The sequence below is a fragment of the Nannobrachium achirus genome (assembly GCF_963921795.1).
Source record: "Nannobrachium achirus genome assembly, chromosome: 3".
NCBI classification, from domain to species: Eukaryota; Metazoa; Chordata; class Actinopteri; order Myctophiformes; family Myctophidae; genus Nannobrachium; species Nannobrachium achirus.
In genome coordinates this window covers 51,334,264-51,354,467 of record NC_137812.1, presented here as the reverse complement: position 1 = coordinate 51,354,467, position 20,204 = coordinate 51,334,264, and the positions used below count along the sequence as shown (strand labels likewise).

At 42.1% G+C, this 20,204-nt stretch overlaps 1 protein-coding gene across 3 annotated transcripts in view; it reads right to left on the bottom strand.

Annotated features, from left to right (window-relative positions):
* The window catches only part of dclk2a (doublecortin-like kinase 2a), a 73,811-nt gene that overhangs the window by 18,938 nt on the left and 34,669 nt on the right, over positions 1–20,204 (bottom strand). For 2 of the 3 annotated variants that reach the window (XR_013961860.1, XM_080721930.1), the window contains exons 3-6: positions 17,115–17,244; positions 12,245–12,352; positions 5,173–5,220; positions 1,816–1,910 (exon numbers count right to left, since the gene is read on the bottom strand). Coding sequence is in view for 1 of the 3 variants with exons in the window: in XM_080721930.1 (XP_080578056.1) it covers positions 1,816–1,910; positions 5,173–5,220; positions 12,245–12,352; positions 17,115–17,244 (381 nt within the window). In the remaining 2 variants the exon portion in view is untranslated. The remainder of the gene's footprint in view (positions 1–1,815; positions 1,911–5,172; positions 5,221–12,244; positions 12,353–17,114; positions 17,245–20,204) is intronic. The other variant, XR_013961861.1, reaches the window with a different exon arrangement.

Genomic DNA, 20,204 nt, shown 5'->3' with positions numbered 1-20,204 from the left:
AGGCTTTGTGTCTAAATGCGTTCATTTGAGTTTCTGTGGTTTCTCTGTGGTCCACTGTAATATTTTGCCCTTTGTGGTGGAATGGCTTCACTGAGTACATGACTATGTTCAGACTCCCACTCACCGGCTCTACGCTAGCTGTCCTTCCCAAGGATGAAGAACTCATTCAGCTAGCCAACAACATCATGCCAAACGTGTCAGGTTTATTGGCCATGCACTGCGTAAAACCGCATTGTGATTTATTGGGAACAGTTGCTCATCTACGGTGCTGTGGTCTCTAGGTATGAAAAATGAAAGGATCCTTTGGCTCAGATACGCAACAATGCTTCAGAATAGCCCACAGTTTGGCCATTTGTGCACTTACAGTAAGAGCCTGCTTCCAAAGACACAGGAAAGTTATTTATATAACTGTGCTAACGGTGAATTGGCATCTAAATATAAATGTGCCCTTCACTAAAGTACAAGGTGTGAAGAGCTATCATAATGTACTGTACCTCCTCCAAAACCACTTCTCAACTGAGCTGGGAAACCCATCACCTCAGTGACTAAATAATTTGTAACAGTATCATTTTGTACAGAGAGAACAATTTCAATGAGTCACAGCTGTAGCATTTTGGGGCGTTGTGACAGAGACCTCAGTTGGTGTACGTGTAGTAGAGATTTCCTCCCAAGCCTGATTACTGGAATTCTTTTTCCTTTTTATGAAACTGTGGTTTTTGTGGTTCTCATTTCCCAGCAGCCCACCTTATACGAGGAGATTTGTGGCTGCTCACTCCCACAACTGCGTAGGCGTAGGAGTAGATTCCTTACTGAGAACTGGATAAAACCTTATTGCAACTGTAGGTCGCAGTTTACTATGAAAACCGGCACATCCAGTCCGTCAGTCCGTCCGTCCGTCCGTCCGTCCGTCCGTCCGTCCGTCCATCCTTAACGCCTCAATGTCTATAGTAGGGATGGGACGATAATCAACATTATCGTTTATCGTGATAAACACTCGCGATAATTGTATCGTGGAGATTTAATTTATCGTGATGTCGTCCTCCGTCATGCACTGGGATAAATTCACCTTTTATTTGCCAAGCTGCATATCACTTAAACCCTCTATTGGTAAAACGTACTTATATAAGTACTTGATACTCTCTATCAAATGTCTTTGCCGAAAAATTGCAGATCTACAAGCTCACAACGCGTTGCGTAGATCTGCTATTTTTCGGCAAATGTTCGGCCCCAGGATAATAGATGTTGATTATCCCGATATCGTAAATCGCGATTTCTTTGGTCACAGTTATTGTGATATGAAATTTTCATATCGTCCCATCCCTGGTCTATAGCTGACATGTTCTGACATCACATTGTTGACTATCAAGACTGCTGACTATCATCACCTGGATATCAATACGTATATGAAGATCACGACACTGACCCCATCAAACCCTGGATATCCATACATGGAGACGACTGGATCATCATTCATCACCTAGATCTCCATATATGGAGCTGACCTCTACATCTGATTCCCAGATTATGCCCTGTTAGGGCAACCACGCCAATAGAACCCCTTTTATGCCCATCAATATTAAGCCCATACTGTATCTGGAAATGCCCATACAATAGAATCCAGATAGGCAGCCATAGCCCTGGCCGCCGGCGTGGCGGTCCGGGCACCCTAGGCTGCAGCCAGCCTGAATCCCGATCCCGACGACCTTTGCTGCAAGTCACTCCCTATCTCTCCCCATTGTGGGCTCGAACACTATGTTATCTTCATTATTTATAGAGTGAGTTCCGTCGTGTGAGTTCCGTCGTAGACAGACTCACCTTGAAACTGCGTATGGGCCGAGGACTGGTAGGAGAAGGGCTGGAGGACTTGGTAGACCTGGGGGTTGAGATCTGGCTTCCAGGAGCCCCATTTACTGCAGACAGTGGTGTAAGAGAGGGGGGAGAGAGAGACGTGACATGGATGTACTGTTGCTGTATGTCATGAGTGGGGTTTGACCCGACTGCTCTGTAACAGTTGGTCACAGACTTATTTTTCAACAAAAGGTCAACATCCCATTTTACTTTTCCTACATTTAAGAAATATATATAGTCTACATTTATTTTATTAATAAAACAACGATGTTATACATTTTAAAACAAACCAACAAATCTAAGAAATGCCATAAATAAAAAATCACTATTTTGGGTCCCGGGCAAACGTCTAATGTCTCTTTTGGGTCTAGACCTGAAAAGTTTGGGAACCATTGGTCTACTGTATGTATTGTATACATGAACCACTGGAACCCTACAAGGTGATAGATATTATTTCTATGAAGCACACACACAGCTTTGCAGCTGATGTACCCAAGGTCACTATATTAAAAGGCCGTTGACATTATCAGTGATTTGTTGTAGTTTCTTATTTCAGCATACCCACAAAATAAACAGAGTGTATCTTCACCGCAGCCCACCAAGGAGTGTGGCTCAGTGCTCCAGAGAATAGAGCTTCTATTGTTTGAATGATTCATCCTTCTAAACAACACATTCTTTCTCTCCATCTCTCTCCAGGCTACTGGCACTGAAACACCCAGTCATAATGCGTCAGTCTCCAGCAGGAGGCCTACCTAGCTGCGTGATCCAATTTGTGCTGTGGAAAAGTATTAGAATTAAATAAAAGGCATTGCAATTACCAATTATGTGTGTTTGTTTTTTGGCAGCACACTGTATCTGCTGCTTCTAGGGTTTCACAGTTTTAGCACTGCATGGTTGGTTTCATCGAGAAGTTTGATAGTTTCCTATGCAGCCGAAACATGAAAAGGCACTATATTTTTCCAACTGAGTCTCTTTCTTTTAGAAGAACTAAGCAAACTCTCAATTCTTGGGATAACAGGCTAGTGGTTAGAGTGGCTTGCCTTTACCCCTTAAGACCTGAAAAATACATAAAAAGGGTTTTCTGAAAAGAAAAAAAAAAAGGAAAAAAAACTTACGTTTCTATATCAGTGGTGCTCAAAGTTTGAGTTCAGGGTAACGTGTTTTCTTTTTTACACTTGCAGCAAACACTTTAGATGTACACAATAAGTCTTCAATAAACTCATAGGACAACAACATCAATCATGTCAGAAGGTGGTGAAAAGAAGACGATTGAGATGAGGTTTTCAGGTGAGATGAGGGCTCAAACTACAGTTGTCACCAAAATGTGACAGGTTAACCAAAAGTTGTAGAAGTTGACTTTCAACCTGACGTCCCATGGCATGTATAGTGTAGTGGTCCCACAGTCAAAATGGTCAAAAATTGTTAAAGTTGTCCATCTATAACTTATAGGTCTGCTATTCGGCGTACAACTTACATAGGGCTTAAGTATAGCTCGGATCCCAGGCTTGCAAAAGATTAAAGTCTGGCGAACGTTGATGTGAAAAGTGGATAGAAGGGGTCTGAGCAGTGGACAGTATGTGCAGGAGCTGTTCCATAGCGGGGGAGGGGCTCGCCTTGGTGTACACATCAATATTGAACAAACATGGCGAATGCCGCATTTGTTTATATTGTGCAGTGCACAATATAATTCAGGCAATGTTTACCATATCTCAATTTAGCTGATAGATAGAAATTGTTCGATAAAACGTTGGTATGCACCAGTCAGGAAAACAAGACAGACTCTGGTCCTGTCAACACTCGATCACAGTTTAGCCACACCCCAGCTAGTGAGCTATTCGTTCATTCTATCCACAGTTTTTCCAGAACTCCATTGGGAATGGAGCGAGATTGGAGGGGTGACCATGCCTGGATTACCCTCAAATTAATGTAAATAGGTTGCATTACATTTCATTTCAAAAAGTTACCGTACATACAATGGCTTGTTCAAAAGATGAGGTGTATTGTTTTAAAAGATGAGTGCCTAAACTGTACAGAGTTAATGAGATACTAGCCAAAGTATTGTGTGTCATGCAGAGCAGAATATAATTAGCTGAAGATGAGGTAGAAGAAATTAGTGAGATGAAATCAGTTCAGGGCTTTGACTTTGGAGATTCTACTGCATTCTGCTGTTCTTAGATTAGATGGATGCATACTGTTACAGTACGTGACAACACCCCAAGGCTGGGACTAGGCCAGAGAGAGACCAGGGGGGGGGGGGGAGACACGAAGGCAGAAAGTTGGAGTGAGAGAAAGAAAGAGTGAGAGACAAAGGAGAGGTGAGGAAAAGATTTGCTCCTCTGAGCACACATCTTCGCCAGGCAGGGTTGCCTACCAACTAGGGCTGTGTCAGTGGTGGGATGCAGTCATCAGGGCACAAGTAAGCCAGATGGTGCAACTGTTTGTGTATGTGGCGGACCCTATGGAAGTGAAAGCGGATTTGGAGGTGCACTGTAAAGTATAGAGGCCCCTGAACATGTGATTCCAATGCGGGTATGATTGTTGGATGTTGCATTCATTATACTGTAAATGGCGTTCTTTATAAAGACATCGCCCCCGCCCAACAAATATGTGATGGCAATTAAAGGCATGTGTATGGAGCATCAAACCCCTGTATAATGGTCATTGTCACATGACTCATGAGCCTTAAGGGTGGAAGTGAAATCACTTTTGGCTCTAGAGGTCCCTCATTGTGTGATTCAAATTTGGGGCAGATGGGATGCTGCATTAACACGTTCACCACCAATTACGTCTTAATACGTCATTCAAAATCCAATGGTTCACTGGCAATGATGTCATTTTTTTCTTTTTTTTTTAAGTAGAAGACAATCGTCCATGTGGCCAAGTGGTCTTTGTTTACCTCCTGGTCACATGGTTTGATCCTGTTGCCGGAGAAAATAAGGTGACACTGAAAAACTGTGGCAGAGGCGGATTAATTCATTAATTAATACGTGCCAGTTGGTGCGTTAATGATATGTGTAATGTTTTGCTATATAGGCCCCTTTGGCAATTAGGGATGCCAATCGTAGCCAATCGCAATGGCATATGAAATATCTAACCGATTGATTGGTCATATGACTGCACAGATAATGTGAAAACAAAGTTTCATGCCGAAAGGTTTAGCCCACGGGTGGACAGACAGACGGGCAAAAATTTAGTCCCCACACCTGACTGTTCCGGACTGTCGGAGACAAAAAAAGATGGACAGACTGAAAATATTACATGGAGAGACAAAGGAAGGAAAGTGAGGCATTTAGAGAAAGAGAGAGAGGGAGGCAAGAGACTCACCTGGGGATTTGATTGGAGATTGACTGGAGTAATGGACCGCTCGCCTCACTAATGGAAGAATGAAACGATAGGAAGAAATATTAAAGAATTGTACTGTAGGAGTTGAGTAGTTGAAATGTTTACTGGACTGTAATTGAAACTTCTTACATGTTTTGAAACAGTTCACCTATTCCTACACCTAGAAAGCATAGATGCTGCAACCATTCCCAGACTGAGAACTGCCCGAAAAAAGATGTTCTTTAAATCCTGACGTAATGGCTTGTAGAATACCGATTATGCAGCAAAATGTCACTGGTTTTTGGACACCCTTGGCTACAAAATGCTCATTCTCCAGTCAGACATGTCAGCCTGGTGGTGAGGCTGAAAGGATTGCTAGGCTGAGGTCATACAGTAATGAGCATTCAACTGCCAAAGGAAATGCCTATTAGTCAGCCTGTGACTGAGGAAGTGAGGAACAAAGTTACTTTGGCAAAAGAAGCAGGACATTTTCCAATCGGGTGTCTGATATGGAAGCAGAATGAAATGTGGTTTTGAGAATGTATATATCATTTGGAAAGAAATGTGTCCCTAAGAGTATATCAAATGCAGGGGCGTCATTTGGGCCTCCAGGGTGTTGCCTTGGCAACACCCTAGCATTTCTGAGCATTTAGTAAAAAAAAGCAAGTCTCTAGCCCATTCCTGTCAAGAGTTATGATTTTTTAAAGAATTAAACAACTGCTCACTAGAGTCTAGGTTTCACACACAGAGACCAGGTGGTGACAATTAAATTGATTGATTGGAATGTTAAGTGATCAGCTCTCTCTCTCTCTTGTCTCTCTCCCTGGTTGTCTGGCTATGCATATACCTGTACATACCTGCAATATCCGAACTGTACTCTCAACTATTACACATATTAGGCTTGAAAATTAATGATGTTAAGAAAATAACGTATTTTTTCAAAATTTTGAAAAATAATAATTAAAAAGGGGTTTAAAATGTAAACATTTAAATGTTAAGTATTATTAGGCTATTCACTGATATTCCCTTATTGTTATTAAAATAAGTATTGTCCTGCATCAAACTAAATGTTTTGCAGCCATTTAGAAATATAGCAGAGATTATCAAATGGTTTATTCATATTGGCACTTCTTAAACAAATATCTCTAGTACCAAATGGCTTGCTGCAACTGTGATACCAATAATGAATGAAAGGGCAAATGTCAAACTAAGCCTATGGGAGTATTGTTTCTAATAATAAAAAAAGAATATAAAAACTGTACGTTTGCTTCACTGCATGCCAAATAGTAACTATACAGGTATCTGCATCTCCTTGTTAGACTGTTGTGTGGGGAATAATTTTTCACGCGCGTGGACAAACTCCATTCCTTGCAACACCCTAGATATTGGTCAAATTACGCCTCTGATCAAATGCAAGGAAATGTGTTTTTAGAACGTTTACAGCAGGGGTATTCAACTAAATTGTCCAGGGGGCCACATTGACAGAAACCCAAGGGGCTATTGTACACTTGAAACAACGGCACGACCACATTTTCACTACATTTTCACAAACAACCACATTTTCATCAAACTACATTGCAAAGCAGAATGCTTTTCAAGCAGAATACTTTTCATGTTAATGTGCTTAATTTCTGTTCAACAAGTTGACAACTGTAAACATGCTTTCTTGGTAAAACCTAGTGCTAACTACATCACACTAGTGATAGTCCAGTATCTGGCTTAAAGTCCTGTTCGCAATTTGGTGTTAGGGGAGTTTCTCACCTGAACTGAGTCAGTGGGTCCCTAGACATGAAAAATCACAGAGGTGCTCGTCCGCCATAGTGCCAGGAATGGCGCAATGGCCTAATCAAATATGGCTGCCATCGGTTATGATGAAAATCCAACTTTTCTGTTTCTGGGTGTATATGCACATGTAATACCTCTATTTGGACTAATTGTGGTGTGGGGAATTCATTTCTGATATTGTTTTGACCATTTTGGGCGATTTGGACCTCAAAAGGTCATGGTCAAGGTAATTTTGCTATTCCGAAGACCGTGGGCCATAACTTGGCCATTGTTAGGAGTAAAAACAGGTGCAGTAGGTCTAAATCAACGAATGCTGACATGTATAATTCATTTCTGACATTGTTTTGACCATTAAGGATCATCTTGTCTTTGAAATATCAATGTCAATGCCATTTTCTAAAAACGATTTTGTTCATTACTTGCACTTTTATAGTATTTTTTGTAAGTTTGTTACTATTTTATAGTAAGTTTGTTTTGTTTATAACAAAAGACATACTAGTGGGAAATACAACAAGTAAACATCCACATTTAACTTTAAAGGGGGGTTTTAAATGGGTGTTTAAATGAGCAAATAAGACTATTTACGAATAAAAGTGACAAATAAAATCACACAACAAAAGCACACACAAAATTAAATAACAATTTCCCTCAAAGTGCACTATATTAGGATTGTGTGCATCCAAGTTAGTATGATGTGTTTTTACAGGATGTATTCAGCTAGGCAGCCATATCCTCGAGAGTCGAAGTGTTCCTTGCATCCGTCCATGTTCCATTGGTTCTAGTCTTTCCTCAGGTTCCTTGGCTGTTGCAAGCAGGTGGCAAGACATGCACTAGAAAGGTGCCTTGTTGGTCTCAGGCAGCAGTTGTACTTCTCTGCTACCAATGCTGTCTTGTTCTGTCAAGGTCTTTGCCTCTCCAAAGTTTGTTAGATATTGTATTCGGTCAGAAGCCATAGCTGCATGCTTAGTCCCCACCTGGCCCATGCAGTCATCTCCAGTTTCCAAGGCATATGTCCCCTGATCACTGTCTTGGCTAGTGGTGCTCCAAGATGAGAGACTGCTTGATGCTGTAGAAGCATGTGCCGCTGCACACCTAGTGCCATACTGCTACCAGATCTACTTAATCCCCAGTGCTTGGAAGTATCACTACGACAACTCTCTGGGGTCCACTCATAATCCTGGCGACCCATTATTCCCTCCATTAGGTTAGGGTTATGGGTAGGTTTAGTTATAATAGGGCCAGTTGACTCCACATGTACCAGCAGCTTGGTGACAGCCTCCTCAATCTAGTTCAATCTTTGGGATCTCTTCACCTCCAGCCCCTTTTGCAGGGAGCCACTCATCATCATCAGAGATAACAGAGTCGATAGACGCACCCATCCCTCATCAACTTTACAAATTCTGGGTGTCTGAGGAGAACAAACAGCTCTCCAGCTGTGTGTTCGGAATATGGTGTCCATTCAAGCTTGTGGCGATGTATGTAGAACGGCTGCCTTGGAATCTGAAGGTTCCAGGGTCGATTTATGTCTCCTCCTGCTTATTTGTCGAAGTGTCCTTAAGCAAGACACTGAACCCCTAACTGCTCCCGATGAGCACCTTGCATGGTTTCTTGGTGTGAATGTATGTGTGAATGTGTGTGTTAACGGGTGAATGTGAAATACATTACAGCGCTTTGGAGAAGAGCGCTATATACTGTAAATGCAGTCCATTTACCATTATCAGCTCTGTTGTCTCTGTTGATGATGTCGCTAGTGGAGAAGAGATCCCAGACATCTTGAATAGGATTGAGGAGGCTGACACCTGGTGCATGTACAGCCTCCATTATAACTAAGCCTATCCCTAACCTTCACTAACCTAATGGTCAGAATAATGGGATGTCGGAACTATGAGCGGACCCCAGAGAGTTGTTGTCTCCTTCACATTACTGCTATACTACACCCCATATTTCCAAGCACTGGGGATGAAGGAGATCTGGCAGCAGTATGGCACTGGTGAGACTCACTTGCACTGCATCAAGCAGTCTCATCTTGGAGCACCACTAGCCAAGACAGTGATCAAGGCACATATGCCTTGGAGACAGGAGATGACTGCATGGGCCAGGTGAGGATTAAACATGTAGTTATGGCTTCTGACCGAGTACAATGTCTAACAAACTTTGGAGAGGCAAAGACCTTGACAGAACAAGACACAGTATTGGTAGCAGAGAAGTACTACTGCTGAGACCAACAAGGCACCTTTCTAGCGCATTTCTTGCCACCTGCTTGAACAGCCAAGGAACCTGAGGAAAGACTAGAACCAATGGAACATGGAACAGGGCATGACATAAAGGCTTGTCCTGTTGTCCGGGACAAGTGCCCATACTATGGAGTGGAGGGAGCAAGGGGGGTCATTAGCCGTCCTTTTGTTATTATTTCAATGTATGACATTTTTATCCGGACAAGTGACTTTTGTCTCCGGACAAGTGAATGGGAAATATACTTGACACTGATGGAGTTCTGTGCATCATATTTTGCCATGGAACAATGCCAAATCCATCCTGTAAAAACACCTCATACTAACTTGCATGCACACAATCCCAATATGGTGCACTTTGAGGGAAATTGTTATTTAATTTTGTGTGTGAATTTGTTGTGTAATTTTATTTGTCACTTTTATTCGTAAATAGTCTTATTTGCTCATTTAAACACCCATTTTAAACCCCAATTTAAAGTTAAATGTGGATGCTTACTTGTTGTATTTCTCACTAGTATGTCTTTTGTTATAAACAAAACAAACTTACTATAAAATAGTAACAAACTTACACAAAATACTATAAAAGTGCAAGTAATGAACAAAATCGTTTTTGAAAAATGGCATTGACATTGATATTTCAAAGACAAGATGATCCTTAATGGTCAAAACAATGTCAGAAATGAATTATACATGTCAGCATTAGTTGATTTAGACCTACTGCATCTGTTTTTACTCCTAACAATGGCCAAGTTATGGCCCACGGTCTTAGGAATAGCAAAATGACCTTGACCATGGCTTTTTGAGGTCCAAATCGCCCAAAATGGTCAAAACAATATCAGAAATGAATTCCCCACACCACAATTGGTCCAAATAGAGGTATTACATGTGCATATACACCCAGAAACAGAAAAGTTGGATTTTCATCATAGCCGATGGCAGCCATATTTGATTTGGCCATTTGCGCCATTCCTGGCACTATGGCGGACGAGCACCTCTGTGATTTTTAATGTCTAGGGACCCACTGACTCAGTTCAGGTGAGAAACTCCCCTAACACCAAATTGCGAACAGGACTTTAAGCCAGATACTGTATTATGATGGCCAACCTGGCATTGATGTCGACCTTATTGACAGTGCACAGTCTGCACACACAATTGCCTTCTTTGATGCTTTAACGATGCTCAACGAGGATCAGGTGGGTCGCAGACACAAACACTCCACTCTGCTGCAGTGCTCTGACTGGAGTCACTTCACTTGAATATGATGGAATATGATTAGGGATTAGCCTACTGTGATTATGGTAAAATGAAGCTCACGTTTCATATCGCGCAAACCATACCTATAACGTTCATTAGCCTCCACAAAAAAACGATTTTGGATTTTTTTTTTTTTTTTTCAAAATCTTTTTTTTTTTTTCAAAATTGCTCCAGGGGCCACAAGGAAGGTCCCCGCGGGCCGCATTTGGCCCGCGGGCCGCCAGTTGAATACCCATGGTTTACAGTATATCACACTGTGAATGAAATGTATCCTTACGTGTTCTACAGTATACCATATGCAAGTTCTTCTATCTCACTATGAGTTTATGTAAATTCAATCTATTTCTGTTGTGTAATTAATTGCAACACAAAAAGAACTTCAATTCCATACGTGAACAATTTCAGTAACGGTTAAGATGGAACAAAGAAAATGGCTCTCATCATGGTTCAGCTACTAATATATTTGAACCAATAAATATTGAGTGTTTAAGTCATGTACTGCATCATACTACGTAACGGCAGCAGAAGCAGCAAATGAAGCCGAGTGGCAGCTCCAGACGGGGCGGCGGCTCAGGGAGACACAGCAGCGGCGCCAGACACAACAGTAGCAGCGTCGGCCGACCCCGAACATGCCGATGAAAGAGACCATCCAAAGAGACCATCCCCCGGATGCTGCTGCGTATTGATCCTCACAACCAACCCAGTGAGGCGCCAGCTCTCCATGACAATCATGAGAGGCCGTGGGTCCGGACAACACCAACCCCTGGATGCTGAGCAGCTAGCAGCCCTGCTTCAAGGACAAGGGTCTTCAACAGGGGGTCCTCAGAGTTACTACAGGGGGTCCTGCAAATCTTTGTGTGATAGAAACTTTTTTCTCCTTTTTATATTAACCCTAGCGTCCATATTCGGAGAACTTAAGCCAAAAATAGCAGTTCTACAAGCTGCGTGAGGCGTTTTGAGCTTGTAGATCGGCTACTGTTGGCAAAGAGGTTTGGTGTAGAGGGGAAAAGAGCAGACTACCGGTAAATACGGAATGAAATGTCAAGTTTATTAAGTATTGACAGTTCAAGTGGTTAAATATCTGAAAACACAAATTGACATGAATCCAAAATACACTGATGAGTGTGCTGTCAAACAATGAAACTATATGGAATCTATTAACAGGTTGTGGGGGTCCCTGCTTCATCTCTCAACTAAGGGGTCCTTGGCCTGAAAACGTTGAAGACCCTGTTCTAGGACCTTTTTAATCTCTCTCCCGGAGGCTACTCAGGGTGACCAATGTGACTTGTTCTTCTCTTGTCTGCTTTTTTTTATTTTATTTTATATACTGTATATGACTGCTGGAACTGCCATGGTGACCGAATCTCTGGGATCAATAAAGGTTGTCAGTTGTCTCGGTCAGTCAGTCTGTCAGACTACCCGTCTATACCAGGGGTCATCGCCATATTGGCTTGTGGTGGACATTTTTGTCAAAATGTTTCAGTTGCCACGGGCATACAAAATGAGTGGAGCGTAATATTCGTAATACCACAAACTCATAAAGAGATAGCCCTGAATGACCATAACAGGTCTGTACCTCTGAGTTATGGTGGTCCTTGCAAATAAAAAACATACTAGTGGACTCCTATTGTGCCATAGTAAATCCGTGTCAAACATTATTCTGAAGAAAACCTGGAGACTTGACGTTCGGCAATGGGGTATTATGATAAAAGTAAGAAATTTATAATGGTGTGTTAAACAGTGTAATGGACAATACCAAATCTTTGCTACGGACACATATTGATGCTCCCTGGTCTATAGCGTACCTGCCCCTGGGGACTTGCTACGTCGCGCGGACCCCGGGCTCTTGTTGCCTGTGCCTCTGTTTGGAGTGGCAGAGCGGCTGCTGTAGGACGACTTCAACACACTGCACTCTGAGGACACACAAACACAACATGACACCAGTAAGACTTCAATTTATCCGGCGTAACAACAAGTGCACAGGAATCTACTGCAGTGGCATTCTAAGTACAGATAAACATGGACATGGTACAACAGACAACAGCACCTCTCATTTCATGCAATACAAAGGGAGGACATATCACTGTACAGTAAATACATTCAGCATTCAGCATTGTGCAGTCAGGCAGTGATAAGCATATAAGGTTCTGTTTTGTAGGCAACACAGAACTAGTATGGGATCATTATTCCTGGAAAGTAAATTCTGTAATGCCAGATAAGGATTTTTTTTAATGTACTCAAATTGGTGGGTTATAGTCATGAAGACCACAGAGAGAAGTTTGAGATTAGTTAGAGTATATAAAAATAAAAGATTATTTTAGATTGGATGTTATGTTACATCCCAAAATCATCTCAGGTTATCCATACATTTAAAGTCCCAAAAATAAAAGTAGGATAACATATAGAATACAAGTAGTTTTCACATGCCAACAGAAGTGTCCTCACCTCAACTTTGCATTTAAATTGGCACAACATGCATGCACACCATAAAGCCATGAAAAATGCATAAGCTTTTCTTAATAGCATTCACTGCACGCCTGGTACCAGAGTCATTTTAATGGCACGGAGCAGAGCTGCGTTCAGCCGGAGCAGATGCTGTGATGAGGCTTGTGGAGGACCTGTCAGGGATCCTGACAGGCTAGTGTTAATGAGGGCGTGTTGTGACGACACTGACATGATAAACACACACACACACACACGCGCACACACGCACGCACGCACGCACGCACGCACGCACGCACACACACACACGACAAACATGCATTTCTGGATATACAGTATACAATCAGGCATACACACATGCACGTGCAGTCGCGCACACACACAAGCTCACCAACACACTGTTACTGCAGTCACTTAATTCACAGACAGACAGATATAAGTACAGTCCATATATTCCTCACATGGTGCCCACATGATGTACTACATATGAAATAGCAGTAAACCAAGCCTGTCTGGTCCGGTCTATAAATACCAAGTCAGAAAGATAAATGTCTGGACTCTGGACTTTAATTAGGCCTAGAATTATTGAATGCTTTAACTATTGAAAAATAGCAGATCTACAAGCTCACAGTGCGGCACCGAGTGCCGCGCTGCGAGCTTGTAGATCTGCTATTTTTGAAAAAGTCGTGAAAATGTGTGCAAATCTTTGAATATATGATTTTTTAAAGCGAACGTTTGTAACCCTGGAACTAAATATTTTGAGATGGGGGTCCGTGGCCAAATACATCATTTTGGGGGTCCTTCAAATGAAAAGGTTTGAGAACCTCTGACATAGTAGTCTCTCAAGAACAGACTAACTGAGCTCCAGTTAAGTGAAAAGGACCTTTTCTTTGACGATGGCTGGCCAGATTGCTGACATAGAAACATAGGTTTTTCAAAAAATCTGTATATCTGCTATTTTTCAATAGTTAAAGCATAAAATAATGATACACAATATAGTGTAACCGTTCTGAATGGGTTAAACAACATTTCCAATAAGAATAAGAATGTTATTGTCCTTGTGATGAGCTGCGGCTGAAAGGTCTATAGGCTATGCCTGATTTATACTTAGTTGCAAGTGTTTCAGTGTGTGACAATGTGTTCATCTTACTATAAATCATTCTCTGGCAATAACTATGTTATGTATGGAATCATGATCAGCAAGAAAATAATGACCAGTTTACCGTGATCCGGCTTATTAAGCCTCTATCAGAGTCCAGGGTGAAGAGCTATTCACTTCACCGCGGTGTAGTTTTCTAGCCATCACCTAAAAATACATAAAGCCTAGGTGATAGCTAGGAAACTACAACGAGGTGAAGTGAATAGCACTTCACCCTGGACTCTGTTAGAGCCTTTACATGGCTACTTACTAAAGATGATACAATAACTGATGATGCACTTAAATGTAAATACATTAACTATTATATCTCTGCATCCCTAGAGCCTAATCCTCTATCAGTCTTCTGTTTCACTGTACTTAATAAAGAAAACTATATTTTGACAACAATATTGTCATTGCTTACACACAACAAAATGGCAGTTAAGATTATATGGTTATAACTGTGTGCATAGAAATATAAACTCTGTAGCCTCTTAACTCTTTCTGTGCCTCTTGGGGGCGCCAAAGTCAAAGTCTGTTCAGTGGCCAGGCTTTACTCCATAGGCCAGCGCTGCAACAGACAGGGACCCACGTGGCAGTGACGCGCGCGTGTACATGTTTGTGCTTGTGATGAGAAGGACCCGGATGAAATGGCTTCAGATAGCTATAGGCTGATAGCTCATTTAGAAGATAGATATTCGGCGATTTAAGCCGTAAATAAAACGTTCAAGCTAAGATTAGAACACAGTTCAGAGAAAATGCTCTCTAAAGATGTGACTTTGTATTGGATTCGGCGGCGCGATGCAGCGGCGTTACCCGATTACGGGCCGGTGGAAAGGGCTTTCGGTCGGCGGCCTAGATTTTAAATTTAGAGCCAGGCTTGGTGCGGCCTCGGATTATTTTATTCATTTTATTAAAAAAGCCGGATTAGTTCGGGATAGGCACACTGGAATCCGTCGCGCCGCCGACAGTGAACATTCAGTGAACATTGGGGGGGGTCTAAACTTTATTTTAAACCATTTTCAATGGAATAAATCGTCGGACCATCTAAAATGGCTCGTTGGAAAGCGCTGGACGAGCCAGGACCACCCACGTTGGTCCAAGCAGCTCAGGGTGAGTAAAACAAAATTAAAAAAAGTTTTTTGCCGAAGAAAAGCCGAACTTGTTCGGGATAGGCACTAAATGAGTTAAGATTAGCCTACTTTACGTTATAACCTTATTCTTATACAAAGCTGTATATTATCCCCCCCCCCCCCCCCAACAAAAAAAAACATGATTATCAGGTATTATGATTATACTAGGAGGAAGGTTTTTTTTTTTTTTTTCAAAAAGTGTACAGAAAGAGTTAAAATTAGGTTTTTATGTGGCCACACCCACCAGTTCATTAAGTATGCCTGGTTGTCATGGTGGGTGGTGACCCAACTGAAGTTAGCCACACCCACAGTGTTGGGTGAATGGTAAAAGGGGAGGGGGGGAGGGGATGATTATATGATATCACTCTATCTGTGTTTTTTGACACTTTTGACCCACAAGGTGGCAGCCTCGAGGAAGAAACCCAAAATACAAAGGGAATACATAATTGCTCATAACAACCACACAAGGGGGTCTAATGAAATACTGTCAACCTCCTATACACATGAAAACCAGAAAAAGTACAAAACTATGGCACCACCTCTTTAAACAAGCAAGCTTATAATGTAACATAAAAAGAGGCAGAGCAGTGGTGTGTTATCTAGAAATACCTGTAACAGACAGCAGAATGCCATGATTGACCATCAGAAAGGAGCATTCAACCTAAGCCATGTATGTTACCCTTGAGTATGTTACCCTTATGTATGTATGTATGTATGTATGTATGTTACCCTTGAGCCTGTGTTACCCTTGAGTGTAACCTAGACACAAACTAGCAGCCTTTGTATCTTCAAAACGATACTACAGTTAGGCTTTCTTTTTCAAAGACCTAGTTCCTAAAAGTGGAGCATGGGAGCAGAAGTAGGACGATGAGTGAACCAAACAACCTCAGAACACACTCGACACTCAACCCAGAAATTAAACACTTCTTACTTCATTAGTGTCATCCGCTAACGGACCAGGAATTTGTTACTATTCATCACACCAATGTCCCATCAAACTAACACCGAAAATCCCAGGAGGTTAAAGGTTGGGAAGTGGTTTGGTATTTGGTGCTAAAATTAGCCTATTTTACCCTTGTTTCTCCCCGTGAGGTTTGGGAGATAGGAAGTGTAGAGTCCCAACTCAGATAAGCTAGGTTAGAAATACCGCATTGCTAGGAGCTGAGCAACAATGAATGGCCCTGCTGGCTTAAGGAGGACACATCCTGCCTGCAAGGTTTATCTCTCAAAGTCATTACACACGAGACTGTTGGGATAATAATGCACCTCATACATATACTGTCTGTCCACATGCACCAACACACAGACAAACATTTGAGACTGCACCAAACACACACAGACTAACATTTGGATGCATCACACACACACACACACACACACACACACACACACACACACACACACACACACACACACACACACACACACACACACACACACACACACACACACACACACACACACACACACACACACACACACACACACACACACACACACACACACACAAACATAATCACACTAACGGATACAACACCCAGGAATGGAATGTGATTTACACAACAGCCCACTTTCCCCTTCTGAAGGCAGGAATGATTGCGTGCGTGGATGTTTCTCCTTGAAGGGGAAATTACAAACTATGGATTTCAGCCAACGGTTTAGCTTTGTTTCCATGTACTGAAACAATGCTGTAAATAGACGAATAATTAATGCAAAAATGTCTACTTAGGTATATTTCCTTATAAGATAGATTTATGATCAAATAAAAAGAATATAGATTTTGTCACACAACTTCCTGCATGCGTTCAGCTTCTGAGAGGAAGAGGGTGTGTGCAGAACACACACTTGTGCTCACATAAGCACACCACACACACAACCATCTTCAGACTCTCCCACAAACTCTCTCTCTCACACAGACAGAGATGGGGGCGTGTATGTAGAGTTAGTTGTAAGCAGGCCTACCAGTCAGAAAGGCTGTGGAGGCCTTACCACTGTGATCCAACACAAAGTCGTCCTGGGCGTAGCGGTACTTCTCCGGTCCGCACGCTATGAACACATCATCATCCCCGAAGAAGTCCTGAAGACCGCTGATCTGCAGAGAAGGGAGACAGGAAGGGTTAAGAAGAGGACAGGAGAGTATTTTATTGCAGATTCATTGTCATATTAATTAATTGCAATCAACGATTTTATTGTGTTTTTGGCATTGGATTTGAATACACATCAATAAACGGTCTCTGCGAACTTTCTATGACGTTAGTCTTGTGTGACGTTAGTCTCGTACTACAAACAAATCCAGACGTAGGAGCGGTTAGCACCGCTCAAAAATTGCACAGGGCAGATACTGACGAATATAAGGTCGAAACGCACCTCGTACGTACGTTTGCTCCTGTCCATTGAGGTAAATAAAAACATGTGAAAAGGAGATTCCTTGAGTGCTGGCAACTTCTTCTGTGTCTCAGATACAGTATGACAATCCTACCTGTATGTTAAATTCAAACATAAACATATGTGATACGCCCATATATAGGCATGTCACTTTGACTCAGACATAACCATAAACAAACCCTCTTAAGCCACAGTTCCGACCGCTATGTCCATATATGGTACAGTATATATATATACAGTATATATGCCTGTATGGGACCGACCGACAGCAGCAACAAGGACTCGAGGGAGTGTGGTGCCCGCTGCCAAGTAATTACGATAAGCGGTTGTCCAGAACCGCCGATCCGACCGATATACCGGTATAGGCATATGTGGAATATATATCTAACCAATATGCCCATATATGGGCATGTCATTATATAGATGCCATTAGTATAGGCCATACTAATGGCATCAGGGAGCTTAATTTATTATCCCTTTTAAAAGGGAAACGGACTGACGGATACAGACATCCCCAACACAGACAGACAAGTATAATGGGTACTCTGACACTACTTAGACATATTGGTTGGATCGGCCGTCCAACGAACCTCTCTAGTATCTTTAAATATACACAAATGGTCCAGGCACTTAGGCTACAATTTGCAGATTTTCCTGTATTCCCGACAAACTTTGCTGCATGTCCCCATCTCTCTCTCCCTGTTACCTGTCCATCTCCACAAGACACTATAAATAAAAGGTAGAAAAGGCCAAATGAAATAAAAGAAATCACTGGTACCAACACTGCAACCACACTTGCAATTTCCCAGAATTGCACCTTTCTAATTCTGGTTCGTCCTCATTGCTACTGATAGAAAATATGTTTTGGAGATGCCATCACCACAAAACCATTTTAGTCTCAAGTTGCCTTAATTCAGGATTTTCCAGGGTTTTTGTGGGTACTTTTGGGGTAATTTAATTTGGTAAAATAACCCCATTACATCAATCCAAACATTCTAGTATATAACTACAGTATAGAGAAAATAGTTGTTTTTCTAAACACATGCAAGAGTGTTTGTGTGTGTCCGTACGTGTTGGGGGCGTACGGTCCCCCATGCTGTGTGTAGTAATTGTTTCACCACGTGCAGAAGGTGCACTGAAACAAGCCAATTAAAGTCAGTGTGCTGCTATGGACTGAGGCTGTATGTGACAGAGATTAGTGTGATCGTAATATGGAACCTCAAAACATCCTGAGGAACTGGCAAAACTCACAGAAACTCACTGAAGCTCTTCGGGGTATTTTTAATTGAATGGACTCCCCCCGCCAGCAAACAATGTACTTAATTCAGTAAAAAACTTCTTCAGGGTTCTGACTGTAAAAGACCCCCAGTAAGGAGTACTAGTACTTTGTCTTCACACACACACACACACACACACACACACACACACACACACACACACACACACACACACACACACACACACACACACACACACACACACACACACACACACACACACACACACACACACACACACACACACACACACACACACACACACACACAGTATAAAACCCTCTCTATCTCATGTCCATCCTGAAGGCGCTTCATCCATCATCATCCCTGTTCCCATACAGCCTAGTAGTGTCTTGTGCTGTCCCAACTCAAGTTTTAAACTTCATCCTATGCCCCTTTTGATCACTCTAGCGCAACTGGCATTTGTTTTCATAATTTTACCATGTTCTTACTTTAAATGTATTGTGTTCATTTTATGTATTCTTGCTCTTTTAACAGTATCTGAAATAAACAATATCAAGCAATCAAAGTCCATCACCAATACCCTCTTGTTTAGACAAGGCAGGCAACACTAAACTACGCTACACGCTGACGAAAGCATTTTGCGTCCTTGTGGTATGCACCCTAACCACTGCAGTTGTGTTTTTTATATTGTATTAACATACTGTACCATACAGATTGGCTAAAATACATTTTATTCGTTTAAATATGTTCCAGATTGTACTTTCAATACAACCACAAACAACATAGCCACGACCTAACGAGATTTATTCTTATGACATATTCGACTAATAAGGAAATAAACACAAGAGTGTGCGCTAAACCGGTTGCACTAGAATATGCACGTCGTACAGACACAAATGTAGTGGAACACATGAACATATTAAAGAATATTCTATAGGTGTAGGTGGACAAGCAGCACGACAGAAAGGGATGTAGATCCATTCATCACCCCACCCCCACAGGGTTTTACACTCGCACACACACGCACACGAGTGAGGAGGCGTTTAGGATGGTTGAAGGCTGGTGGGCAGATGGAACCTGTAGAGGAGACTGGGGGCTGAGTTTGTGTGTCTGTGTGTCACCAGAAGACTCTGCTATCCTTAGTGTGTGTGTGTGTGTGTGTGTGTGTGTGTGTGTGTGTGTGTGTGTGTGTGTGTGTGTGTGTGTGTGTGTGTGTGTGTGTGTGTGTGTGTGTGTGTGTGTGTGCTCTTGCGTGCGCGTGTGTGTGTGTGTGTGTGTGTGTGTGTGTGTCCGTCCACTGCCCAGTGATCCTGGGCTTTTAAGCAGATGGAGAAGAGGGCGTCCAAAGAGTAGGAGCCAAAGCTTCACAATGGATGAGAGGGGGAAGGTGATAGGAAAGGAAACAAGGAGGCAGGAGAGAGAGAGA